The sequence below is a fragment of the Podarcis cretensis genome, assembly GCF_951804945.1.
Source record: "Podarcis cretensis genome assembly, chromosome: 5".
Taxonomy (NCBI): domain Eukaryota; kingdom Metazoa; phylum Chordata; class Lepidosauria; order Squamata; family Lacertidae; genus Podarcis; species Podarcis cretensis.
In genome coordinates, this window is record NC_137174.1 from 56918741 (window position 1) to 56941570 (window position 22830).

The 22830-nt window shown below is 41.3% G+C and overlaps 2 protein-coding genes across 6 annotated transcripts in view; one reads left to right on the forward strand and one right to left on the reverse strand.

The window, feature by feature from the left end:
- Positions 1-18453, forward strand: part of NT5C2 (5'-nucleotidase, cytosolic II) — an 86866-nt gene extending 68413 nt beyond the window's left edge. For both annotated transcript variants that reach the window (XM_079977464.1, XM_079977462.1), the window contains one exon: positions 15869-18453. Coding sequence is in view for 1 of the 2 variants with exons in the window: in XM_079977462.1 (XP_079833588.1) it covers positions 15869-15919 (51 nt within the window). In the remaining variant the exon portion in view is untranslated. The remainder of the gene's footprint in view (positions 1-15868) is intronic.
- CNNM2 (cyclin and CBS domain divalent metal cation transport mediator 2) overlaps positions 6565-22830 on the reverse strand; it is a 111579-nt gene continuing 95313 nt past the window's right edge. Inside the window, exons 6-8 of one of the 4 annotated variants that reach the window (XM_079977418.1) lie at positions 18582-18647; positions 11760-11941; positions 6565-7937 (exon numbers count right to left, since the gene is read on the reverse strand). In XM_079977418.1, the coding sequence (XP_079833544.1) occupies positions 7728-7937; positions 11760-11941; positions 18582-18647 (458 nt within the window). In that variant the 3' untranslated portion in view covers positions 6565-7727. Of the gene's footprint in view, positions 7938-11759; positions 11942-18581; positions 18648-22830 lie in introns of those variants that run through there. The other 3 variants (XM_079977417.1, XR_013839333.1, XR_013839332.1) reach the window with 3 other exon arrangements.

Genomic DNA, 22830 nt, shown 5'->3' on the forward strand with positions numbered 1-22830 from the left:
CTGGAACGTTTCCAGAGGAGGGCAACCAAAATGGTCAAAGGCCTGGAAACAACGCCTTATGAGGAACGGCTAAGGGAGCTGGGCATGTTTAGCCTGGAGAAGAGGAGGTTAAGGGGTGATATGATAGCCATGTTCAAATATATAACAGGATGTCACATAGAGGAGGGAGAAAGGTTGTTTTCTGCTGTTCCAGAGAAGCGGACACGGAGCAATGGCTCCAAACTACAAGAAAGAAGATTCCACCTAAACATTAGGAAGAACTTCCTGACAGTAAGAGCTGTTCGACAGTGGAATTTGCTGCCCAGGAGTGTGGTGGAGTCTCCTTCTTTGGAGGTCTTTAAGCAGAGGCTTGACAACCATATGTCAGGAGTGCTCTGATGGTGTTTCCTGCTTGGCAGGGGGTTGGACTCAATGGCCCTTGTGGTCTCTTCCAACTCTATGATTCTACGATTCTATTCTATGATTCTATGAAAAAGGCATAGGATAAGTACTGGGAAAATTGTGCAGCATACAAATATTTACTGTAAAAGAAAGCTTGGCTTGAGACAAGATTCCAGGGTTCAGCTAATTCCCTTGGGCTGGTCTGACAGCAGAACAGAGAACTCTGTAGCCTTCCAGATAGAATAGATTTTGTTCACTATTGGAGCTCTTCCGCACACTAAGCTTAAGCAGTATTTTATTGCTCTAAGAAATCAAGAGCTTCAAGTTTCAAGCCTCCAAACATCCTTCAACAGTTTGTGTAAACCTAAGTGTGTCACAGTTTATATCTTGATTTGATGGATTGCAGGTGTGTCGTCCTGTCCAAGTCAGCGAGTTACAGTGAGCAGTAAGTTCTTTAGATAGAAATATTGGATGGTATTCAAAGTAGTACTAAGGATATTGCTTCATCAATGCAAGCATTTCTGCTTGCCTGATGATTTCCCCCCAACCACCTGTTGTTCGGGGGGGGGGGGTCCCTCAATACACCCCCCCAAGCTTTTGGAGGGGAACTATTTTGTTGAATCTGGTCCAATACCACCACTTATTAACTTGTCCAGGCAGTTAAAACAAGTGACAGTAGACTTCACCTAACTATGCACACCAGATAAACCAAATTTGCTGAGAGCCCCTTGCAAAACTATAGTCTCTCAGATTGTCATAACACACCCTACCCTCTCACTGTGAGATGTATCAAAGGAGAGAAAATGGCCAAGATTTCAGTAACAAGCTACTACTCACAGTGACACCACATCTGAGAGCATCAGTACAATCCTGTATGCAGGAGCAAAGAAACAAGAGAAAGGCGGCAAAAACTCAAGAGACAGCTGCCACCACTTCCCAGTTCGTCCCAACATTTACACAAGAATGACCCGAATTCCTGCATTCCTTATATCATTATCTTCAGGGCTTGAGGCTTTTTGCGTAAACCTAGTTCTGTAAAAATGTACTCTAGAAGATTATCTGTGCTTCAAGCACTTTGCTGAAATGCTGGTGTTAGCAGCACTGTCAAAGCAGCTACACAGGCACTTCTGCAGAAAGAATTTCAGCCTCCAGCATTGTGACAAGGTAAAGAGGACAATCACTTGAGGCATGGGTGGGAAAGGGTTAGAGGAAGTCTATGTGGATGTAGAATAGCCTTGTGTACAAGCAAAATGAAATACACTTCTGGGGGACCCATTTCTTTGCAGGACAATGCCATTGCTAACTTGATTCATGCATGCATTTTAAGAAGCAACTGACTCACAAAATTACTGGCAGAAATTACAGTTGGTTAGGAGCCCAATTCAATGGCATATAATCAAGTCCATAGAAAGAAAAAAACAAACAAGTCTGCAAATCACCAGGGATAGCGAACATGTGGCCTTCAAGATGTTGTTAAATGTTCATCAGCCCCAGTCACCATAGTAAATGATGGGAGTCTAACAACACCTGAATCCCTTTGGTGTTGCAGACTATCCATGTGGCTGCTCGTAATAAAAGACCTCAGTTGGAATAAGCCCAGGAGTGGGGATAAGCTATATGAGGCTCATCATGTGCACATTCCAGGAGAAGGTAAGAAGAGAACCACAGTAGAAAAATGATAGGAGAAGGGGATGCAGTTCCGTGTGCCAGAATAAACAAACACCTATTTACCAGTTACTAAAGTTGTCCAAGTAGGATGTGGTGTTTTGAAGAACCCAGAAAGTGCTTTATCCCAGAGAGCAGGCATTCCTGAAAGCAAAAGCATCAAGCAAACTGTTTTTAATCTATAAATTCGATTTCATCAGAAGAATTAAGTGGCTCGTTCATTTAGTTGGTCAAAATTATTTCAGACCTTTGCTCAAAAGACAAAAACTTGTTTTCAAAGAATCTGAAGCTCATTTTATCACAGCAGACCAAGGCACAGAGCAAACTATTTCACAGTGTTGTGAGTATCCTGCCAACTGGACATCAGAGCTAACAGAATAAAGCAATTATTATAGTCAAGTGCAACCACTCAGACTAGCTACTGTTCCTGTGCTCTTCAGTTCAATCAAGCCATGCCTGACACCAGAGAACTCTTCAGATAAAAAAAACAAAAAACAAATCTCCTTCATATTTTGACTGAGTATGTGAGGCAAATGCGATCATGTCCTCAAATCTTGATGTGCCGGCTAGCTACGTCCCACTGGCACCCACATATAAGCATTAGACGGAAAGGGTTCTAGACATCTATAGTTTTAGGTGTATAATTCTCTTCTGAACAAATGTTCCAGGGGATAAATCAAAATACCCAGTCATGAGGAAGACTGCATATATATGGACAGCTTTCAGATTAATGCTGTATACATGACCATTGCAGGGTGTGGCCATTAAGTGAATTGGAATTAGGTTTATTTTGTCTGCACAACCCTCAGGTAACTAGCATATGGCATAACAATGCTAAATGCCCATGGAGTATTATCTGCAAGTCACCACCTCTCTGTCTTATTTCACACGAGCCACTGTGTGAAAACTACTTGAAATTACATGGCATGTTGTTTCAAACCCTCCATGTGGTGGGTTCTTCATGTTCAGTGGTGTACTATGTAGTTAATTATAACCTACAACAGTGCTTTATAGCAGCATGCAGACAAACCATGTGGTCAGTGCACAAATGCATCTCACCACATGGCAGGCACACGTTTAGAGCATTCTCCATGCAAGAGGTCTTGTATGTGAGGTGGCACCCAATCGTACCTCAGCACATTCTCCAATGCAATGACAGCAAAAGCAGAACACTTAATGCTCAGAGATCACATGGAGCCAAAGTTACTAAAGTAGAGCAAAACCATTGTCTAGGTGACATTCGGGCAGACCCAATGACAATACATTTGTTTCCCTGGATTCCCCAATAAAGGTTCTGTCAACTTGCAATAGCCAAGTCCTGACTGAATGATGTAGTCAAGATCTTTATTGCATGGAAGTGAAGAGCTCATCAGGTACATTATCACACATTTCCTGCCAATTAAAATACCAAGAGCTCCCTCTAGTGTTAGGCTGTGGCAAAGATTGGTGAGGGCATGGGAGAGGATGGGAAACAGGTAAACTTTCTCCATTCACCAGAAAGGGTCAAATAACTACATTTTTATCTGGATGCAATTCATAGATACCTAGGCATGAAGGTACATTTAAAAAGAAAACTAGATAGGAAAAACAGAAAACATTAATGAATAATGTCAAACCCATTAAGAACCACTAACCACGTTGCACGTTTGCAACCACTGTGAGCCATTACTTACCAGGAATTAACAGCTTCTCAGTGCATGGTCCTGAATCACTCGCATTTCTCTCCAACCTCCCTGGTGCTGGGAGCAACAAACCATGAGCCTTGATTTATTGTGACGTGCAAATCTTGGCTTACTTTCATGATTTATTTGCTTGGGAGAAACCAAACCTCAAGTGCTAGTTCACATGTCCAAGGCTTCTGGTTATTGCTCCTGAGTAGGGTGCAGCAAAATGGGAGCGATTCAGCAGCAATCACCAGCACATTGCTTGTTCTTGGTGGGGCATAAAACATGGCTTCCTATGACATGTAATGGAGCCCATTCGTGCAAAGACAAGTTTTGCATAATCAGAGTACCCAGCACTTCAATTCTGTACTACCAGCTCCTTCCCCAAATCATGACTTGTGCCACTTGGGACACTTCTCCAATAATCCTCAGGATTACCTTTGGGACTTGGGAAAACAAATCTGCGAAGTGAATTGTACATTTTACTACTTCCATCTTCATTTGTTCAGCCTGAGCTCCAGACATACTTTTTGATTAGTGCTTACATATTCTAATGGGTCTGAGCTTTTTGGCTGGGCAGTTAAATAGCAGGTGGAAGAGTGATTCTCTGCAAATCCTAGGCCTCCTTGAGATAGCGAGCTTGGAAAAGGAGGAGGAGGTGCTACCTCCCTTGCTCCATCAGTTCACATGCTGTCTGGGCCAATGACACCACTCTTGTATTTGAAGACATAACAGTTATCAAGAACAAATTCTCTCTTTAGTAAGGCTTGGCAACACACAGGTACAAGGTCTCCAATTCACAACAAAGAGTACAAAATTAATTCAGACATTTAAAATATTGTCAAAAACTTCACCTCAAAATAAATTTCAATGTAAAAGCTGCATCTAATTTCACATTAGAACATGAAGATTGAATGGCTGCTACCAGCTACTAAAATGGTGACTACACTTGACAAAAGAAACAGAAACAGTGAAAGCGGGGTTCTTTCCAAGGTCACTTTCTCAAGTAATGCAAATAACATATTCCCCCACAAATGTACCTGTAAAAGCCAGTGAAACAGTTGTTCTAAAATATAACATGAGAAGCACAATTTTTAAATAAGATAAATAATATTTCTAGAGCCATGAAGAAGATCACCTGCCAGAAAGCAGAGGACAACTGCTATGTAGATGTTGACACCAAGGAACAGAGTTTCATAATGCTGTACAAAATAAGAGGCATATTTGAACTGAGAACAACTTCCTATACATTGACATGGGCTGGTGACCTTTAATTCACATGGCCTGGCCCTCCTTTTTTCTGAACTACAAAATGTTCAGGGAGAGATGTTGCCCTCCAACTTCTAGGCCAGGGTGTGGAACTTGGGGGTCTCCAGATGTTACTGGACTACAGCTCCTACTATCCCTGACCATTGAGCTTTCTGACTGGGGCTGATGGGGAAGTCTCCCCCACCCAAACAACATCTGGATGACCATGGGTTTTCTACCCCTGGGCTAGGCTATGGAAGATTGCCTTTACCCTGCAAGCTTTGTACGGTTTATTCTAGGCCTAATTAATAATAATTACATGAATTTAAGATAAGCACTGCACCCTTTTAAGAAAACTAGAAAAGCCAATCATGATAAGCCAGGAAAATTAATTTGGGTCAGCACCAATGTGGTTGCAGAATCCAACATGTGTTATAGGGAATAAAACATTTTGCAAGACAAAGAGCTGCTGCTTGAAATGCAGAAACAAGAGCAATTGAGAATCCCATTCTTGATCAAGAACATTCTCCACTTCCCATCTGTTGAAGTGTGCTGGCTATAATGACATCATTTCATTCAAAAATTTGAGTTTACCTTTGTTCTACTGCTTTGGCAGAAAGCATAACACTTTGTGGGTTCTTTGTCTCAGAGGCCTGTCTGCCCTTCCTTAAAGCTGGCTAAAGAGCAGCATGAATAAAACAACTACTTTTAAAAAGATGTATGCTAATAAATTAAAAGGTCCAAATTTTCTAATTATACTGAATGTCATAACTGGAGATGCCTCTTCACTTAGGCTCTTCATAAAGAACTGATAAGTTTAATGGGGATTTGGGGTGGGGTAAACTAAATTTCCTCCTTACCATTCCTCTTTTTATGAGCAACCGTGAAACAAAGCAAGTATTCGCCTTACACATACTAAATTGCTGAATAAGAACCTTTCCCCAAAATAGAATGAAATATTTGTCTCCGTAAACTCATCCAGGGATGTATCGAGGGGTAAAGGGGGGGAGGGGGGCATACCTCTCACCAGAGCATTTCCATAAGGAGAACAGTGGGGAATTCACATTAAGCTCATCCCAGCATGCACAAAACTACTTCTGCGTCCAAGAATCGGAGGCATCCCTATCACCCAGGATTCTGGCAAAGCAGAAATAATGGGGGGTGGAGCAGAAGAAGGGGGGAAATTGAGTAACAGAGTCTGGAAGTTAGCTCAGAGACTGTTGTGCAGAACAGGCCGATTCAGCAACAAATTAATATTGTTTTCACAGTCATATTTCTTATAAGCGAGAAGAACAGACAAAAGGCAACCCAGAGTCACAATGATGTCAAGGCAGGTTGTTCAAATTCAGAGACCCCCTAAAGGAACAGTCCTCCAAATACTCCCACAGTAAATATCAGCGTCCTGAGGTGTGGGAGCTGAGAATGTCCTGAAGGCATTCCTGGTCCATCTTCCATGCCCAAACAGCTGTCCCATAGAGCTTATTTAAAACAGTAGGTTAAAAAGGTGGCTCCTAAAAGGGAGAACCAGTAGAAGAATAGGAAAGCTTTCAGATGGGCCTCTCCAATACCTTCACTGAAACAGACACCATCATGGCCACACATACCATCAAATATAGGTTGATTTTATACGGAAAAGCTTTTGCCAAACCTAATACAGGATAGCATCCACAGTGAAGTGCATCTTGCAGGAAGCAAAACTTTGGGACGATTTACTTTGGCTCTCAAGCATAGCAGCATAACAGCAGCATCACATAAAAGTCACTGGTGGACTAACATCTCTTACATTCTATCCTGCTTATATTATGTCATCTCAAAGTAAGGAGCACATTGATTATGATGGCGCCCCATACTCTGAAAACATAAACAAGTTAAAGTACGTACTCAGCCCAGGGGAGGTGGTAGGGATTGCTATCATTACTCCCCCATAATAAATAAAAACTCTATGTAATTCTCCAGGGAAAATTATTACCTTTGAAAAATCAATCATCTTCATATGGCACACACATCATTTTCTGACATTTATGAACTCTAAAACATGGCCTGGGGGGGGGGAATTACATTCACAACCCCAAAATACCTCCTTCCTTAAAGGTTAGACAAGGGAGAATACCACTTTTTCCCAGTCTCCCAATTGAGATATGCCAGAAATTCTTTAAGTTTCATTCATTCTTTGTTCTGTAGAAAACAAATACATTCTAGTACCAGTCTCTCATTTCAACAAGGGGAAAACAGAACAATATGGGGGAAATGGGAACACTGGAGCAAATTCAAGAACAATACAAAAGAACTTAACTGGGAAGGTCCTGCAACACTTAAAACTGCAAAATACTTCTTTTTTTAAAAAAACAAAAGCCATGATCTCTCTTTTGAAAAAATAAAACGCAGCTTTAGGTTTAAACTGTTGCATACATTAGAAGGAGCATCAATACAGCTGGAAAAATAAACGTGATTCTACTCCACTAGGAAGAATTTTGCCATTCACCCCAGAAGGGTGGCTCACCGTTCCCAAGTTTTGCTTCGGTGTTGGTTGCTTTTCCCTCTGCATCCACCTCCTCACTCTGAGCTCCTTGTTCTTGCTTCTTTTTCTGCCCTCAGGATCAGCATAAAGTCTTTGGTCTCAGAGCACGGGATGCAGCACAGCTCAGTAAGCACATACTAATGGTGTTTGCAGTCAGGTAGAAGGCAAGGGGAAGGAATGAGGCCTGGTCCTGATGAAGATAAGGGTTGGGATGGAGGGCAGAGGAAGAGGAAGATGCTATGTGTCAGCTCCTAGATGGCGCCTTCACTGTGCATACTGTGGTTGGACTTGTTGTGAGTTACACAGTTCTGTTCGTTCAGAAGATTTGCCGTCTCATCCGGCAAACCATCATGCAGTTCTGTAAGAGTCAGTTCTATTTTAGTGGTTTCACTGTCCGAGGACTGAGGTGTTTTATCCATCCGGGATGCCATTAGGGCATTTTGGTACTGCTGCCTTGAGATCTATGCCAAGCACATGAAAGATACAAAGTCCATAAATAAATTAATATTTGTTGAGACAGAGAACAACTGTATCTACTGTAATGTACAGTAATATCTACTGTAATGTTTTCATACATCTTAGCCCAACCCGACTTGTCCTTGTTACTTCAAAATCAAGGCATGCAGACCTGCAACATTTCCAGTGCAGCAACAGTAAATTGTTTCATAATGCATAAGAACAGTAAAGATATTTTTGACAGGATGCATTTTCTAAAAGGCTCCAAGTAATCCAATCCCCCTAGTTCATAGTGCTTACTATGCAGTTTTTAAGAGACTCGTCTTCATTTTAGCCAGGGTCTCCAGTAAGTGGCACAGAAGTATTCGGAAACAAGAAGTAAGCAATAATTCTCATATAAACAGAGCTCAAAGTTTATTACCCTAAATTAAATCAATGAGTTGCATCTGAATCTTTATACTATATGACAAATTACCACCTGAAATGACATAATTTACAAAAATGCCCATTTCACGCATAATGCTCAGCCTAACAAAAATTAAGTGAGTTAAAGTTGTGGCTATTTAACTCCTCACCTGGTCCTGCTGCTGTTGCCAGGAGGCTTGTCTCATTCCAGACAAAACATGAGCTGTAGGCAAGATGTGTGGCTTGTTTGCAGGAGACAAGCCATGAGCATGGGATCAGACATAGCACTAAACCAAACCAAGGCTTAGCTCTGGTTGGCATGGCAGCAGAAGGACCAGGGCAAGAGCAAAGTGGACACAAATTTTAATGTGAGTTACCCAGACAGTTGTGCGATCACACATAGTCCTGGTGCACACATAACACTAAGGCAAACCACGGTTAAGTGCGAGGAAAACAACAAGTTCTTATTAACTTATTGAATTTGGATGCTGGGGGTGGCAAGGTAAAAGCAGCAAGGAGATTCTTTATCCTATCAATTTCTTGAGTAATACGATTTTTAAAAACAGGTGAATTTGGTCAATTTAGTATATACTGTGGACAGCAGCCTTTAAAAAGGTGAATAACCATTCTAGAGCTATTTTCTGCATTATATATGTGATTGAACATTTTAAAATGCTATTATTTTTATTACAGTGGGACCTCGAGTTACATACGCTTCAGGTTACAGACTCTGCTAACCCAGAAATAGTACCTCGGATTAAGAACTTTGCTTCAGGATGAGAACAGAAATTGTGCTGCGGAGGCAGTGGGAGGCCCCATTAGCTAAAGTGATGCTTCAGGTTAAGAACAGTTTCAGGTTAAGAACGGACCTCCGGAACGAATTAAGTTCTTAACCCGAGGTACCACTGTATTAAGTTATTATTATTATTAAGCTATTATTATTATTATGTAAGAGTGGCTAGGGAAACCCAGGCAGATGGGCAGGGTATAAATAATAAATTAGTAGTAGTAGACACATTTCACGTTCCTTTGCATGGATGTGGTCTACAAAATTCTACCGTATTTACTCGAGTCTAATGTGCCATCGAATCTAATGCACATCTCAATTTTCAAAACCTTGAAACCAAAAAAAGTATTTGCTGGCGAATGTAAATGTGCCATCAAATCTAATGTACACCTTAATTTTTTGCAACATACCGTATTTTTCGCCCCATAGGACGCACCTAGTTTTTTTGGGGGGGAAATAAAGGGGGGGAAATATCCCCCCCCCCAGGTGCGGGGCTGGGGCGGGGAAGCCCGAGCTTCGTGAAGCGTAGAGCTGCGCGAAGCGCGAAGCTTGGGGCGTGCTGAGCTCAGCGTGCCCCAAGCTTCTGGGTGCCGGCAAGCTCTCCGCTAGCCGTGGGAGAGCTGCATCTCCCACGGCTAGCGGATAGCTTCCTGAAGCCTGAAGAGCGAGAGGGGTCGGTGTGCACCGACCCCCCTTGCTCTCCAGGCTTCAGCGAAAGCCTGCATTCACCCCATAGGACGCACACACATTTCCCCTTCATTTTTGGAGGGGAAAAAGTGTGTCCTATAGGGCGAAAAATACGGTAACTTGGCCAAAAAAAGGTGAGCATTAGATTCGAGTAAATACGGTAATTGCCGAGAATAGATTCCTTGGGGAGCTTTCATTAAACAAATGTGTACAAGCAATCTAAATTATACTGCAGTACAAAAACACCTATTTATGGAACCCCCTTTTTCAGTGGCCCCTCCCCCCACCCCATTTGTAGAATGCTCTCTTGAGGGAAGTTTGCTTAGTGCCAATGTTGTCAGTTTCTCAGCACTAGGCAAAGGCATTTGATCCTTGAGATGGTTTGGTTTATTCACTCTTCGTATTTTTTCATGATTTGATATTTGTTGCATTTTTGTATTTTACCTATTTTCTTAGTTGCTTTGAGACATTTTTGTTGCAAAGAGCAACAAATTGAATAAATACATGCAGGTTCTGCACAATGTATTCCCAGGAAATCATTAGGAGAGTGTTTGCATAATGAGCTGATGATTTCCATTATTTCCTATGGGAACATTTCTATACTGTGATCCCTCTCCTCCTCCTGCCATGAAATGGCTGCAACCAAACAGCAAAAGAGAGACAAAGGAAAAACTTACTTGTCCAATCTCTCCTGCTGTCTGATTTGTCCCTTCCCTCCCTGTGATTTCCCTCCCCACTCCCACTCCCCATTATTTCTGTCCAAAAATGGCTGCTGCTGACCAGCAAAGCACAAACAAGGGGAAGTGAGCAAACTGACTGTTAGGATATCTGAATATGCACTGTGTATAGTGAGGTTTGGGTATTAATCTTTGTGTTCAGATTAAGTGATTTTTTGCTGAATGAGCGAGCAGATAGTGGGACCTGAGTCTACACATTGTTGAACATTTTTGGGAGAGGGCCACAATCCATAACTACTAGATACTGAGATGAATACAGAGTTTCTCTTTTACTTGGGGGATAAGAACAAGCTGGAGCAGCACAATATCCAATAATCTATGTATTTGAAAGAACCTTAAGTTGTATTCCGGAAGGCTACTTCCAATCTGCCTTGTTGTAAATAGGCATTTGCTCCATTAGTATGTTCTGGAGAAATGAGAAGTGAACAGATGTCCTTATTCATTTGTGTAATAGTCCCTAGGCTATGCAGCACTACCTCTCTCAAATTTAATATGAATGTTTGTTGGCTTCCATCTGTCTCGAGCGATAATGGAGTGGGGGCCTCTGGGGGTGGTCAAACTGCTGGATTAGCAGCACCAGAGTGATCTCCTGGGGGCCTGGGCAGTGTGTATGGAGGTCCTGGGCCTCTCATGAAGGCATACTAACTGATGCTACAGCTCAGAATATGAATGGGACATGCATTGAGATGGGTGTCGTTAGAACATACAAAATTGAAGACTATCAATTCATTCAAGATCTCAAATTCATAACTGCCCAAAGTCAATTTACATTGTATTATAGAATTTAAAAGCACATGTGAAACATCAGAAGCCCAAAAAATCAACAGCTGCTGAACTTTAGAATGGAAATACATATTAAGAAGCATACATATTAATTCCCAATTGTGTGATGAATGTGGGCAGGGAGCATGTGGCTGCTGACCCTTCTTTATAACAGCATCCACATGTCATTCATGAGCAAATACAGCTGAGGAATATGCCTTGGGTAGGGTGCAGAATAGATCCTCCCTGGGAGAGGTGGAATAATATGGTACCTCACAATGAAGGGGGGAAAAGAAGGGTTTCAGCAGTCCAAAACAGCTCCTTCCAAATTCCGAATGCTTTATCAAAGTAGCATTAGGACCAGTTGGCAACTATTGGCTAGGGGCCGCCAAACAACCAAAAATATATTTTGCTGGTAGAAGATAGCTACCCATTCCCCCTTTTCCTACCTTGACATATTGAATGTCTGAGATAGCTCTCACTGAGTAGTCTGGAACATATACTTGAAGAAATGAGTTCAACTGGTTGTTGCTATTTCCTATCGTTGGTGTCACCGCATCAATGCGATCCCCTCTGTTAAGAGAGTCTGAATGATTCAAGCCACAAGGACGAGGTGGTGACTTGTTTTCAGCTGGGGAAAAAGGAAAGGAAAAGATGCTTCAGAAAAAATCTTATCTTAAGAGACTCACATCTGTTCATGCAGATCCATGTTAAATTTTCCTACTGAAACAGCTTTTTGCTAGAGCTAGAATACTGCAGTGTACACTTTCAAACAGATCTCACTACTAAAATCCCAACTCTAAGGTTTCTTTTCTTCATCTGTCTAGCTTCAGACCCATTACAGGTGACTTTGTATATAAAGGCCGATTGAAACATAGCAATTCTGTTCTGGTACCTATAATAAGTAGCGTATCCTGATTTACAATCAAGAATCAAAGAGATTGTGGCAATAGTGCCAAAGACCAAGAAGAAGTCAATTTAAGAGGATAATATTAAAGTCTGACCAGATTAAAAATTAGTTTTCACTTTACAAGTGTCTAAGAAAAGTGCAGCTTTCATTTCAATTCAATTATAGCCAATTGCAAATTAATATCATACTACAAAAGACTCATAACACACTGTATTTAATACCACTTCTCAAACCTTTCTCTTTAGCTAATTATGACCATTTCCTGACATTTCCCATCTTATGTTTTGAAAATACATGAAGGAAGGTGTTTCGTAAACAGGCACAGTTACACATTTTTGTACAGTGGAATAGATTTGAAGCTTTGCAGATGCCAGTTTCTTCTGCTGTGTTCAAACATCTTAAACATCTGAATATTCCCATGTTACAACAAACCTGTGGAAATGTTAACTATTTCCCTATGCACATTTTAACAATATGATATCAGATGTGTAACACTGAACAGTTTCTACAAACTTATATGCTCACACAAAGATGATTTCAAGGCACCATTGTGCAATATTGTGAACAGGCAGCAAACAAGGTGGTGGTGGGTATTCCAGAAATTTTTTAACACAGAGAGCACAGTAGGAAAGACTCCTATTGTGCTGGCCGTGCAGCAAGACTGCTTTATTTAAGAACAAGGAGTCCGAGTTGTAATGTTTCTGGGCCCAACAGAAGGCACCAACAAAAGAAGAAGCCAAAACTAGAAACAACCAATTCAGATGTTCAAAATACTGAGCGTCACTGAGCTATCAAGCAAAAGCTCCTCTTGTAACCTTTTCCTCACTAAGGTCCCATCTAGCCTGTGCATTACAGTATCAATCAGAACAATTGTGTTTATTTGCAGAATAGCCAGTTCATGTAACAATGCAAATAAACAAGTGGCTGCAGCAAGGAATGCATATATGATAAAAGGAGGTGAAGAAGGCAAGGAGAAATATCCAGGCTCTATCACATTTATGCCACAACAGCTCAGTGTCTAAAAATACCATTATGTGGGGATCCTTCATTTCCTTACAACAGCATGCAATAATACAAATTAAGTACATTTATTTCTGCCACCAATAATATAGACAATTTCCTTCTCCCACTTTGATACCCTATGCTGATCAGATAAATGTTAATTAATGGAAACAATTCAAGCTGATCATGGGCTATTTAATTCAGATAATGGGCCTTCTAAACCTACTTTGTTTCACTTGCATGGAATGAACATGGTTTCCTGAAAAATAACAGCTGATCCACAAATCTAGGTATCGGCACCCAAAAGCAAGGGCTGATTAGAAGTAATTTAGAGCAGGGGTTGCCAAACAGTGACCTGAGGACCACCAGTGATCCACAAGCTACATTCAGGTGGTTCACAGTGGTGTGTCTGATAAAATGCAATTAAAAACCATAAGATGTCTGGTGCAGCACATATCAATTGCTACAATAGGCAGAAAAGTTATTCGGTGGCCTGCCAAGACAATCAGCAATTTTCAAGTAGTCAGTGAGAAAAATAAGTTTGGGAACCACTAGCTTGAGCACCTTCAACTTTTTCAGCACTGAGGTCAATACTTATTCCACTTCATGACTACCTGCCTCAAACATGCTTTATGCTAATCTACTAAAAGACAGCAAGACTTGAAAAGCTAATATGTTGCAGTTGAAAATGTGTCTAATTTTAATTTCAAGGCAGTATACTAAACACAGGTGTGGAGGTACTAAATCCTCAAATGACTGCAAGACAAACAGCAGGCAATTAAAACCTGTAGTGAGAATCTCCTTGTAGTTTGGTAAACCAAAAAATCAGGAGGTAGGAAGACAGGAAGTATATTTGAAAAATAAGCAAAACAAACACACATTTTTTTCCTCCTGCTGATTAATTACAAAAAGAAAATTGTCAATATTGGGAGAAATGGGTTCCTCCAGAGAATAAACTATACAGAAGCTTTAACTGCACTATCAAGGCAAAGAACATGGTTTTAAGAGAATTCTAACTGCAAATTATCTCAAGAGTCAAATACATCTAACAAATATATGTCAAAATATTCACTTTCTTAATTGTTATCCTTGACAGATGTTATGTAAATCTCATCTTTTTATAAAAAAACCCCAATACCTCAATCTCCCTGTACACAAATCTAAGGATACATAGCAATGAGAATTTTACTTACAAACATTGTGCAATTTAAATCTGTTCTGCTGTAACTTAATCCCATTAATTTCTTTATCCTTCACTCAGTCCTGGTTACAGTTGTATTTCTCCCCCTGCTTCATGACTATGTTTTAGCTATTGGGCAATTGCTATCACTTGTGTTGCTTTCTAGGCAACACACCCATCTCCCATCAGAGGCATGACACACATAATGAATACAGAGTTAGTGTAGAATGGGGGGGGCGGGGGAATCTAAAACAAATGACAATATTGTAAATATCTAAATCAGTTGTTTTCAAATCTAAGGTTGATGCCTAGTGTTAAATTTGAGGAAGCTTTGAGCAAAGAAAGATAGTAGCAGGAACTACCAACATTTCACTTGCTGCTTCTCTGTCCTTGCTGCTGCCTATGCCTGCACCTTTCCCCGACCCCCAATCATATTTACCAGACCAGGCAATGCACTGGGGGCAGCATGCCTCTGGCAGATCAGCTTCTGGGGTAGTAAAAATGGCAGTCGCTGCTGCAGCATCTATAGGTCCCAGCATTTGTCTCAGCATTCAGAGTGGTGCTGCTGGGTCTGCTACAATGTCTCTATCTTGTTCTTAGCCAACAACTAAAGTTTTAAAGGTGAAAGAATTTGAATGAAAATTCTTCATCTACGTATTATTAAATACCAATAAGCATGAACTTGTATGCCAAAGGTTACAAAGGTTGAGCAAGAGGAAAGCAGATCAAGCAACCAATTTCCCCCTTGGTCTTCTCCCCCTCTACAGCCCCCTGGACCCCCTAAAACCCACCTCAGAGGGCAACTGTTTCTATTGAAAAATATTGTTTTAGGTGATATGAAAGAAAACTGCTGAAAATTCCCCTCACCCAGACATAGTATTGAAGAAACAAAGCCAGCACTTTGCTGCTCATGTTCAAACCACTGACCGTAGCACAAAGATGGCATAAAAGTGGCATATAGGCAGGACTATAACATTTAGACAGATTAAATAAATTAACAATATTTAATTAAATGGTGTCATTAATTGAGCAAGTTATTTTTTTAAAAAAGACTGTTGAGCATATTTACTAGAAGAACTTACAAAATCTATAGGTCAAAGGCACAATCTTAAAAAAAAACAAAAAACTATTCCCCCTTTTCCTCACGCATCAGGATATGCAGCTGTCCAAGATGGTGCCTGCTATAACATAGAATCATAGAATTTGAAGGAACCATGAGGGTCATCTAGTCCAGCCCCCTGCAATGCAGGAATATGCAGCTGTCCCATATGGGCATCAAACCTGCAACCCTGGCATAATCAGCACCACACTCTAATCAAGTGAGCTTTCCAGGCTAGCTAACACCTAACATGTAGGAACATCGTGGACCATAAGTACTGTTTTATTCATATGCAAATTAATGTAAATGTAAATGATTTCATTTACTGACATATGATTAATCAACTAAAATTTCTTTGAATATATAGGAGAGAAAACCTTCAGGACCCACAACTGCAGGGAGCATAGCTGCAACCTGAAATGCATATCAACTATGTGGAAGAGCCCATCAGGCCCAAGAGCCTCTCAAACAGTACTGCTGGCTAAGACAGATAGGGATACACCAGGCCTGGTGCTGTGAAGAAAGCAGATCAAGACCACAGCTGCTCCTATCAAAGTGACTGAATAAATTCAAGTCAGACTGGATTTCCCCCCCAGGTTGGAGCTGCAATACTATGTAATTCCTTCCATTATGTAGGGAAGTGAGAGGTCAAATTCCTACTAGTTATATAGGAACAGAAAAATCTAGACGATTCTGTAGACATGCATTATGTAAAATATTTTAGGACTCTTTTTGGGGGGAAGGGGGATGGATGCCCATTCAAACAGGTTACAATATAAAGCGGAGAAAATGAGAAAAAAATGTTTTAAACTAGAAACAACAAAACAACACTCCTCATATATTTTAAAAGAGCCCCTAAAAATCATATTTCAACCAACTAGCCAGTAAAGCATCATGCCTTGAAGGCTGGTTGAAAGAGATAAGGTTTTCAAGGCCTTCTGAAAACCCTGTAGTGTGACGATGTCAGTCCAAGAGAATGGAATTCCAAATCTTTGGGCCACCACAGAGAAGAACTTCTCCCTGGCCACTGACCTTTCAGCTCTAGTGGGAAGACACACCAGAAGAGATTCCAAAGCAGATCTTTAAAGTGTGGGCAAGATGGTACAGGAACCTGCAGCTGGGTACAAACCATTTAGGACTTTAAAAGTCAAAACCAGCACCTTAAATTGAGCCTTGAAACATTGGTAATCAGTAAAACCAATATAATTAAGCTGTCACAGACACCAACTGTCTAGACCCTTGTAGGATTCTTGGACCAGAAGAAGTTTTTGGACCATCTTTAAAGACAACCCCATGTAGAGCACATTGCAGGCGTCTAGTCTGGACATGACCAGAGCATGGATCACTGTGGCAAAGACACCTCCTCTAGATGGGGTGGAGCTGAATCTTGGGGAAAACTCTCCTGGCCACTGACACCACCATTACTAATTACCACTGTGCACTTTCAAAAACCTCAAGCTGTTCTGAGACAATAAAGGGTGTTATATTGCTGAACAAAACTGGATTCCAGTTTGCAGAACTCTGTCTTGATAACAATTCATTTTGCTCACCTTCCAAGATGCCTACCTTTGCACAACCAATACAGAAAGATAATCACAATACTATCTCATAGATGATCGCTATCAACACAGAGAAGGGGACTGTATCACGTTGAGTGAGACAAGGTAGATCCCAAGGAATTGGTCCTTCATTATTGAAGGCTGTTATGCCTCTTATCAGGCTGGCTTATCAGGCTGGGAAGCATCTCTGCTGTAGCTAAGGTACTACTTCCTAGTGCAGGAGTACAAGGAAGTACCTGAGAACAAAAGGTGGCTTTGGGATTTGGAAGTGCTTTGAGTGCCCCAAAGTCCACTTCAGTTATGATGCCTTAGACGCCAGACACAACTGGAAGAACTAGATGCTGACATGTTTGAGACTGACAATGGCAGACGCTGGTGAAAGGCCCCAGGCATCTTGGGAGGCCTGGAAGCCTTAACAAGGAAACACCTGGAGAAGGGGAACAAGAGATGGCTGCAGGAGTTGGAACTTGGGAGGTCAGAGCAACTTCCACTGGTAGCATGGATAGGGATTGCTTGCCTCAAACAACAATACCTGTAGCTGCAAAAGCATGTTTCCACATGATTGGAATTCTCTAGCTATTTAAGAAGGTTTCTGGCCGGGCTTGCAGATATGGCCTGTATGACAGGCTGAGGGCCAGATTAGACATGTTTATCATGTTATTTCCTTCACAAATATCCAGTACATGGGTGTGGGATAGTGGGTCATACTGGGATAGTGATATGAGGGGCCTTTAACCTTTGCCCCTGCTGTGATCCTAGGTTGGATTGGTCTTCCCTTTACCTGCTATTAATAATGGAAGGAAAGCCCCCTTTTGAGCCCATGGGGAATGGTGTGGGGTGTGTAGATATTGAACACAGTGTGGGGTGGGTTAAATGCTCACTTTCCTCATCTCATGGTTCTGATCAAGCCTGGGGCCTCCTGTGTGAGCTATTTGTGAAAGAAAAAACAACTGTACAAAGGCAATAGTCACTTCTAGTTTGGCCCATTCCTGACTCGTTTTGTAGAGTGCCTTACTTGTCAGAGGTGGCTGTGGAAAGGACTGGCAAAGACATCTTTCAGAGCCCTTTACAAAGGAGATCTCTCTCTCCTGTGTGCAATCAGAAAGAAACTGAGCAGAGAGTGATCTCCTTCAACAATACTTTTAATTGTTGTTAATTGTTGTTTTTAAAAGTCTTCAATGTTAGCAGTCAAGGAAAGCTTCTCCATGACTGAATATATTATGTGGACTTCCCACAGGCATCTGGTCGGCCACTGGGAGAGCAGGATGCTGGACTAGATGGGCCACTGGCCAGATCCAGCAAGCTCTTCTTATGGTCTTATAAAAGAAGCACTGATTTTTGTTTCAGTGTCCTTTTGCTATTAACTAATCGCAAACAAAAGCTCAAGCACCTACCTGTCAGGCATGTTCTTGCCTGCATTTCTCCAACAAAATGGGCATCTGGTAAATGCAAGCTGTTGCTGATTCAATAGAGGGTAAGTGCAGTGAATAAGAAGGGTTAAGAAGAAACGTGCAAGTTTACCTGGAGTACCTGCTGCTAATAATTCTGTTCTGCTGACAACAAAGGTACGAGACAGGGACAAGGGAACTAGACGAAGGAGGGAAAGAAAAAAAACAGATGAGGTCAGGATCAGTGAGGGTGCTGGTATCTATAATCAACAGGAGAGAGGATCAGTTGACACATAATAGAGAACTAAAATACAATTCAAAATTAGAGGAAAAAATAAAGGGGTAGAAAACAATGAAGGGACATAAAGCAATGAAAAGCTGATCAGAAACTTACTAAATAGTACAAGAAATCAGGAGTTGTGCAACTATACATGTTCCCTGTTTACTAACCATAAACATATGAACAGCTTTTCATTTAGGAACTATAGTTCATTAGTCCTCTTGGGGATCCAGCACTTACTAACAATGATATAAAGCAATGTTTTAATGATATATTGTTTGATTGTTGGACTGTACACAACTCAGAGATTTTTTTGAAATATTAATCAGTATGTTAATGCTTTTAAATAAAACTATATGACAAAAAATAAGGTGTGTGTAGCACAAGGCGTCAAGATATGTAATATAAAGTAGTATTTTCACAAGCTTATCCATTTTGATCGTATGTTACAAAATGCAATGGTAAGTCCACCTCATCCCACTGCGTTAGTCAACATGGGCCTCATAAAATTCAAAACACCACATTGCCATCATTTTTTCCAGACAAGAACAGCGTTTCATTCTGTAAAGTCTTTTGGCTGTCATCAAAGACAGCTGTTGCAGAGTGAGCTGCAACTTTTATTTCTTACAACTATGAATTCCTTTAAGATTTCATCCTATTCCAGGCATTCTGGAAGATATCAGGCATCAAGACAGTAGAGATTGAAATGGTTTAATAGGAAAATACAGCAGCAACACAACAAGGATCAGCACCAGCCACCTTAGTACCAGACCATGCTGACACCAGGCAGGCCTCCTGCTTCTCCCCACACCTCCTCCAAGATGTAAAAGGCATTGCTCTGGAGAAGTGATTATTGCAAGGGAAAGGCTCAAATGGCATCTGGAAGAGGGATTTATCCCCTCAAATGCAGAAACATGGAAAGAAGTGGGTGAGAATGCAGCACCAGCATGCGATACTAAATCAATCTGAAATGGGACATATTGCAAGAGCAACACTTCTTTTTCCAGTAGAATAAGAGCATAAGAGTAATGCTACAGAAGAAACCAGGGCTTGTCTCACCTTGTCTACCTTGAGAGGCTAGGAAACCCTCTGGAGCAGATTGAAGAGGCACCCAGAACACAGGAGAGGGGAGAAGAGAAACTGGAAGTCCCATTGTGCAAGTAGATTTCTGTTACACAAGTGGGCAGACACCATTGGATTTTGCCCTATACAGTGGTACCTCGGTTTTCGAACAGCTTAGTTCACGAACAACTTGGAATTTGAGCACCACAAACCCAGAAGTAGGTGTTCCGCTTTGTGAATTTTTTTTTGAATCTGAACTGTTCCGTTTTGAGTGTTACACTCTTTTTTCAGTGCCACACTTCCGCTTTGAGTGCCCCCGCTCCTGCCTGCACTGAAGTAGAAGCTGGATTAGGGCAGCTCAGCTGGGGAGCGCAAAGCCTCTGCTTCCCAGCTAAGAGATCCCCAACCCCACTCCTGCTTGCACAGGAGTTGGAGCTGGATTGGGGCTGCTCACCTGGAGAGGTGCAGGGTCCTTCACACTTTTCCATTAAGGAGTGTGTGGTTGTGTTGTTAATAATAATAATAATAATAATAATAATAATAATAATAATAATAATAATTTATTATTTATACCCTGCCCCTCTGGCTGGGTTTTCCCAGCCACTCTGGGCGGCTTCCAACAAAATATTAAAATACAATAGTCCTTCTGATATTAAAAGCTTCCCTAAACAGGGCTGCCTTCAGAATAGAGAAGTTTAAAGGAGCATAGGGTAGCAATGCGGAGACAGCCCAAGAGCTGCCTCAGCAGCAGTTTAGGGGCTCTCAGATGCAGCTGCCAGGCTGCCTCCACCTTCACCACCCCAGCATTTATTCTGCCTAGCTGCCTTCAGGTGGTGCAGGGGCTCTGATGCTGAGGTGGGGGCTCCTTTAAACTTCCCCCTTGAGGAGAAGGAGCCCCCAGCTGCGATCTCTCAGCTGGGAAGCAGAGGCTTCCTGCTCCCCAGCTGAGCTGCCCAATCCAGCTCCTACTTGCATGCAAGCAGAAGCAGGGGTGTGGATCTCTCAGCTGGGGCGGAGGCTTCACGCTCCGCTGAGCATTTAAAATTAAAACTGAAACTCTCCCGAAAATCACAAAGCCAACAAACTTGCAACTCATGAATAAGCAGCAACACAACAAATTGGAAAAAAGCAAACAAACCGCAAATGAATCAAAATCACAAGAAAACATAAAACAACACTGGCCCTAACCCTAATTCTAATTCTAATCCTTACCCTAACACTAACCCAATCCTAAAATTAACCCTAATTCAGAAATGGTCTTGTTAGATATTAAAATTCATGTTAAATTACTATTTTAGAGGTTGTTTTTAAAAGTCTGGAAAGGATTAACCCATTTTGCATTACTTTCTATGGGAAAGCGCGCCTTTGTTTTGGAACACTTTGGTTTTAGAATGGACTTCCGGAATGGATTAAGTTTGAGAACCATGGTACCACTTTAACTCTAGGCAGCTGTAAATATGTATCTTAGCACAAATATAAATAAATCGCTATAGGTACTGTACACCTTAGCCTACAGAAAGTATGTGTTGTCTCCCACAGGTGAAAGGCATAGCAAGTACTCTAAAACAAAGCCAGTTTTCCAACAGGGTACAGGCATGGAAATGCCCACATAATCCTAGTGGAGGCTGATCCATTTGGGTCAAAGGGGCACTGCCCCTCCAAACTCAGTCTGCCTTCATCCAGCCCCCACTGGCTGGCCTTCTTACTTATAATTTATATACTTTAATATTGCATGTCATCTTCCTCCTCCTTGGGATCAACACTGCCCTTGCAGAACTCAGCAGGGAGAAGGATGGGACAAAACTAGAATTACTTGGCTCTGCCCAACACTGGCTCTGGCTCCACCTACTGTTCCATCTCCCTATCTTCCAGCCACCACTGCATAATTCCACAGCATAATGGAGAAAAGCTTTATTATAAAGACAAATATGAACTAATCAAACTCTGGCAAAGGCCTTCTAACAATCTGAACTTCAGAAAATCTGAAGTTCTGTTACCCAGGAAGTTTTCATTAACCAATGTGACAGTCATTCCACTAGGCTGCATAACAAAGGGAGAGAAGTAAAGAAGTGCTGTTGCATTCTTGCTGAGAGATCAGCTGCCTGTGGCTCTCCCCGGCTGTCATCAAGCAGTAGTCATTCCATCAGGCTACCTGAACTGTTTTCATCCCAGCTGTTATATGAACTGTAACAGTGCCCAAGTGTTTTTATCCTTGTTCCTTTCCCCCTTGTCTGTCATGTCTTTCAGATTGTAAGTCTGAGGGCAGGGACAATCTTTCTGATTTTGAAAATGAGTTGGGAGCCTTTCTGGTGAAAAAACAGATTAAAAATGCCTTAAACAATAAAATAAAATAGAAACCAACTCTCAATACCACCTGATAAGAGTGAGATCAAACTTATGATAGCCTATGTCATATTCATATGTTGAAGTGTCAACTACTTGACTACAATTATTCTGACAGCTTAACAAGAAATCATTGCTGTGTCTTCTACCCCTTAACCTTGAAGCAATCTGATACCAGCATAGAACCTGAAAGAGACTTATTTGAATGTCTGCTACATACTCCCACATTCTTCCTTAACACTCTTACTAAATACAGATTCAAGGTACTCCTGTCAGCCAAGTTTTTTTCTCTCTCCACACTGCTTTGCCATCTAACTGAAGAGGAGTTATTGAGAACTTGAAGGCTTGCACACTATTTTGTGATGTTTTGGTTGGCCTAATAAAGGTATTGCTCTAGTATGGATTTCTGAATTTTTAAAAGATTAATTTATTGATTTGAAAAAAAAAATTGCAATGGTAGGCAGACCTGATCTCCAAGCAGCTTATTTTCTTCTTTTGTCCCGACAATTTTTCAGTACAAAAATTAACAAGAAATGTTAAGCTACCAAATCTAAATACTGTGCTAGATTCGTGCCAATAAACATTCTGCGGCATTCTAATTAAACACTTCTGATGGCTTAAGGTTTCCTCCATGTCAAGCTGTTTATGTTGACAGGGCACTGTTATGTACTGCTTCATCAGATTTAATCAAAAACTA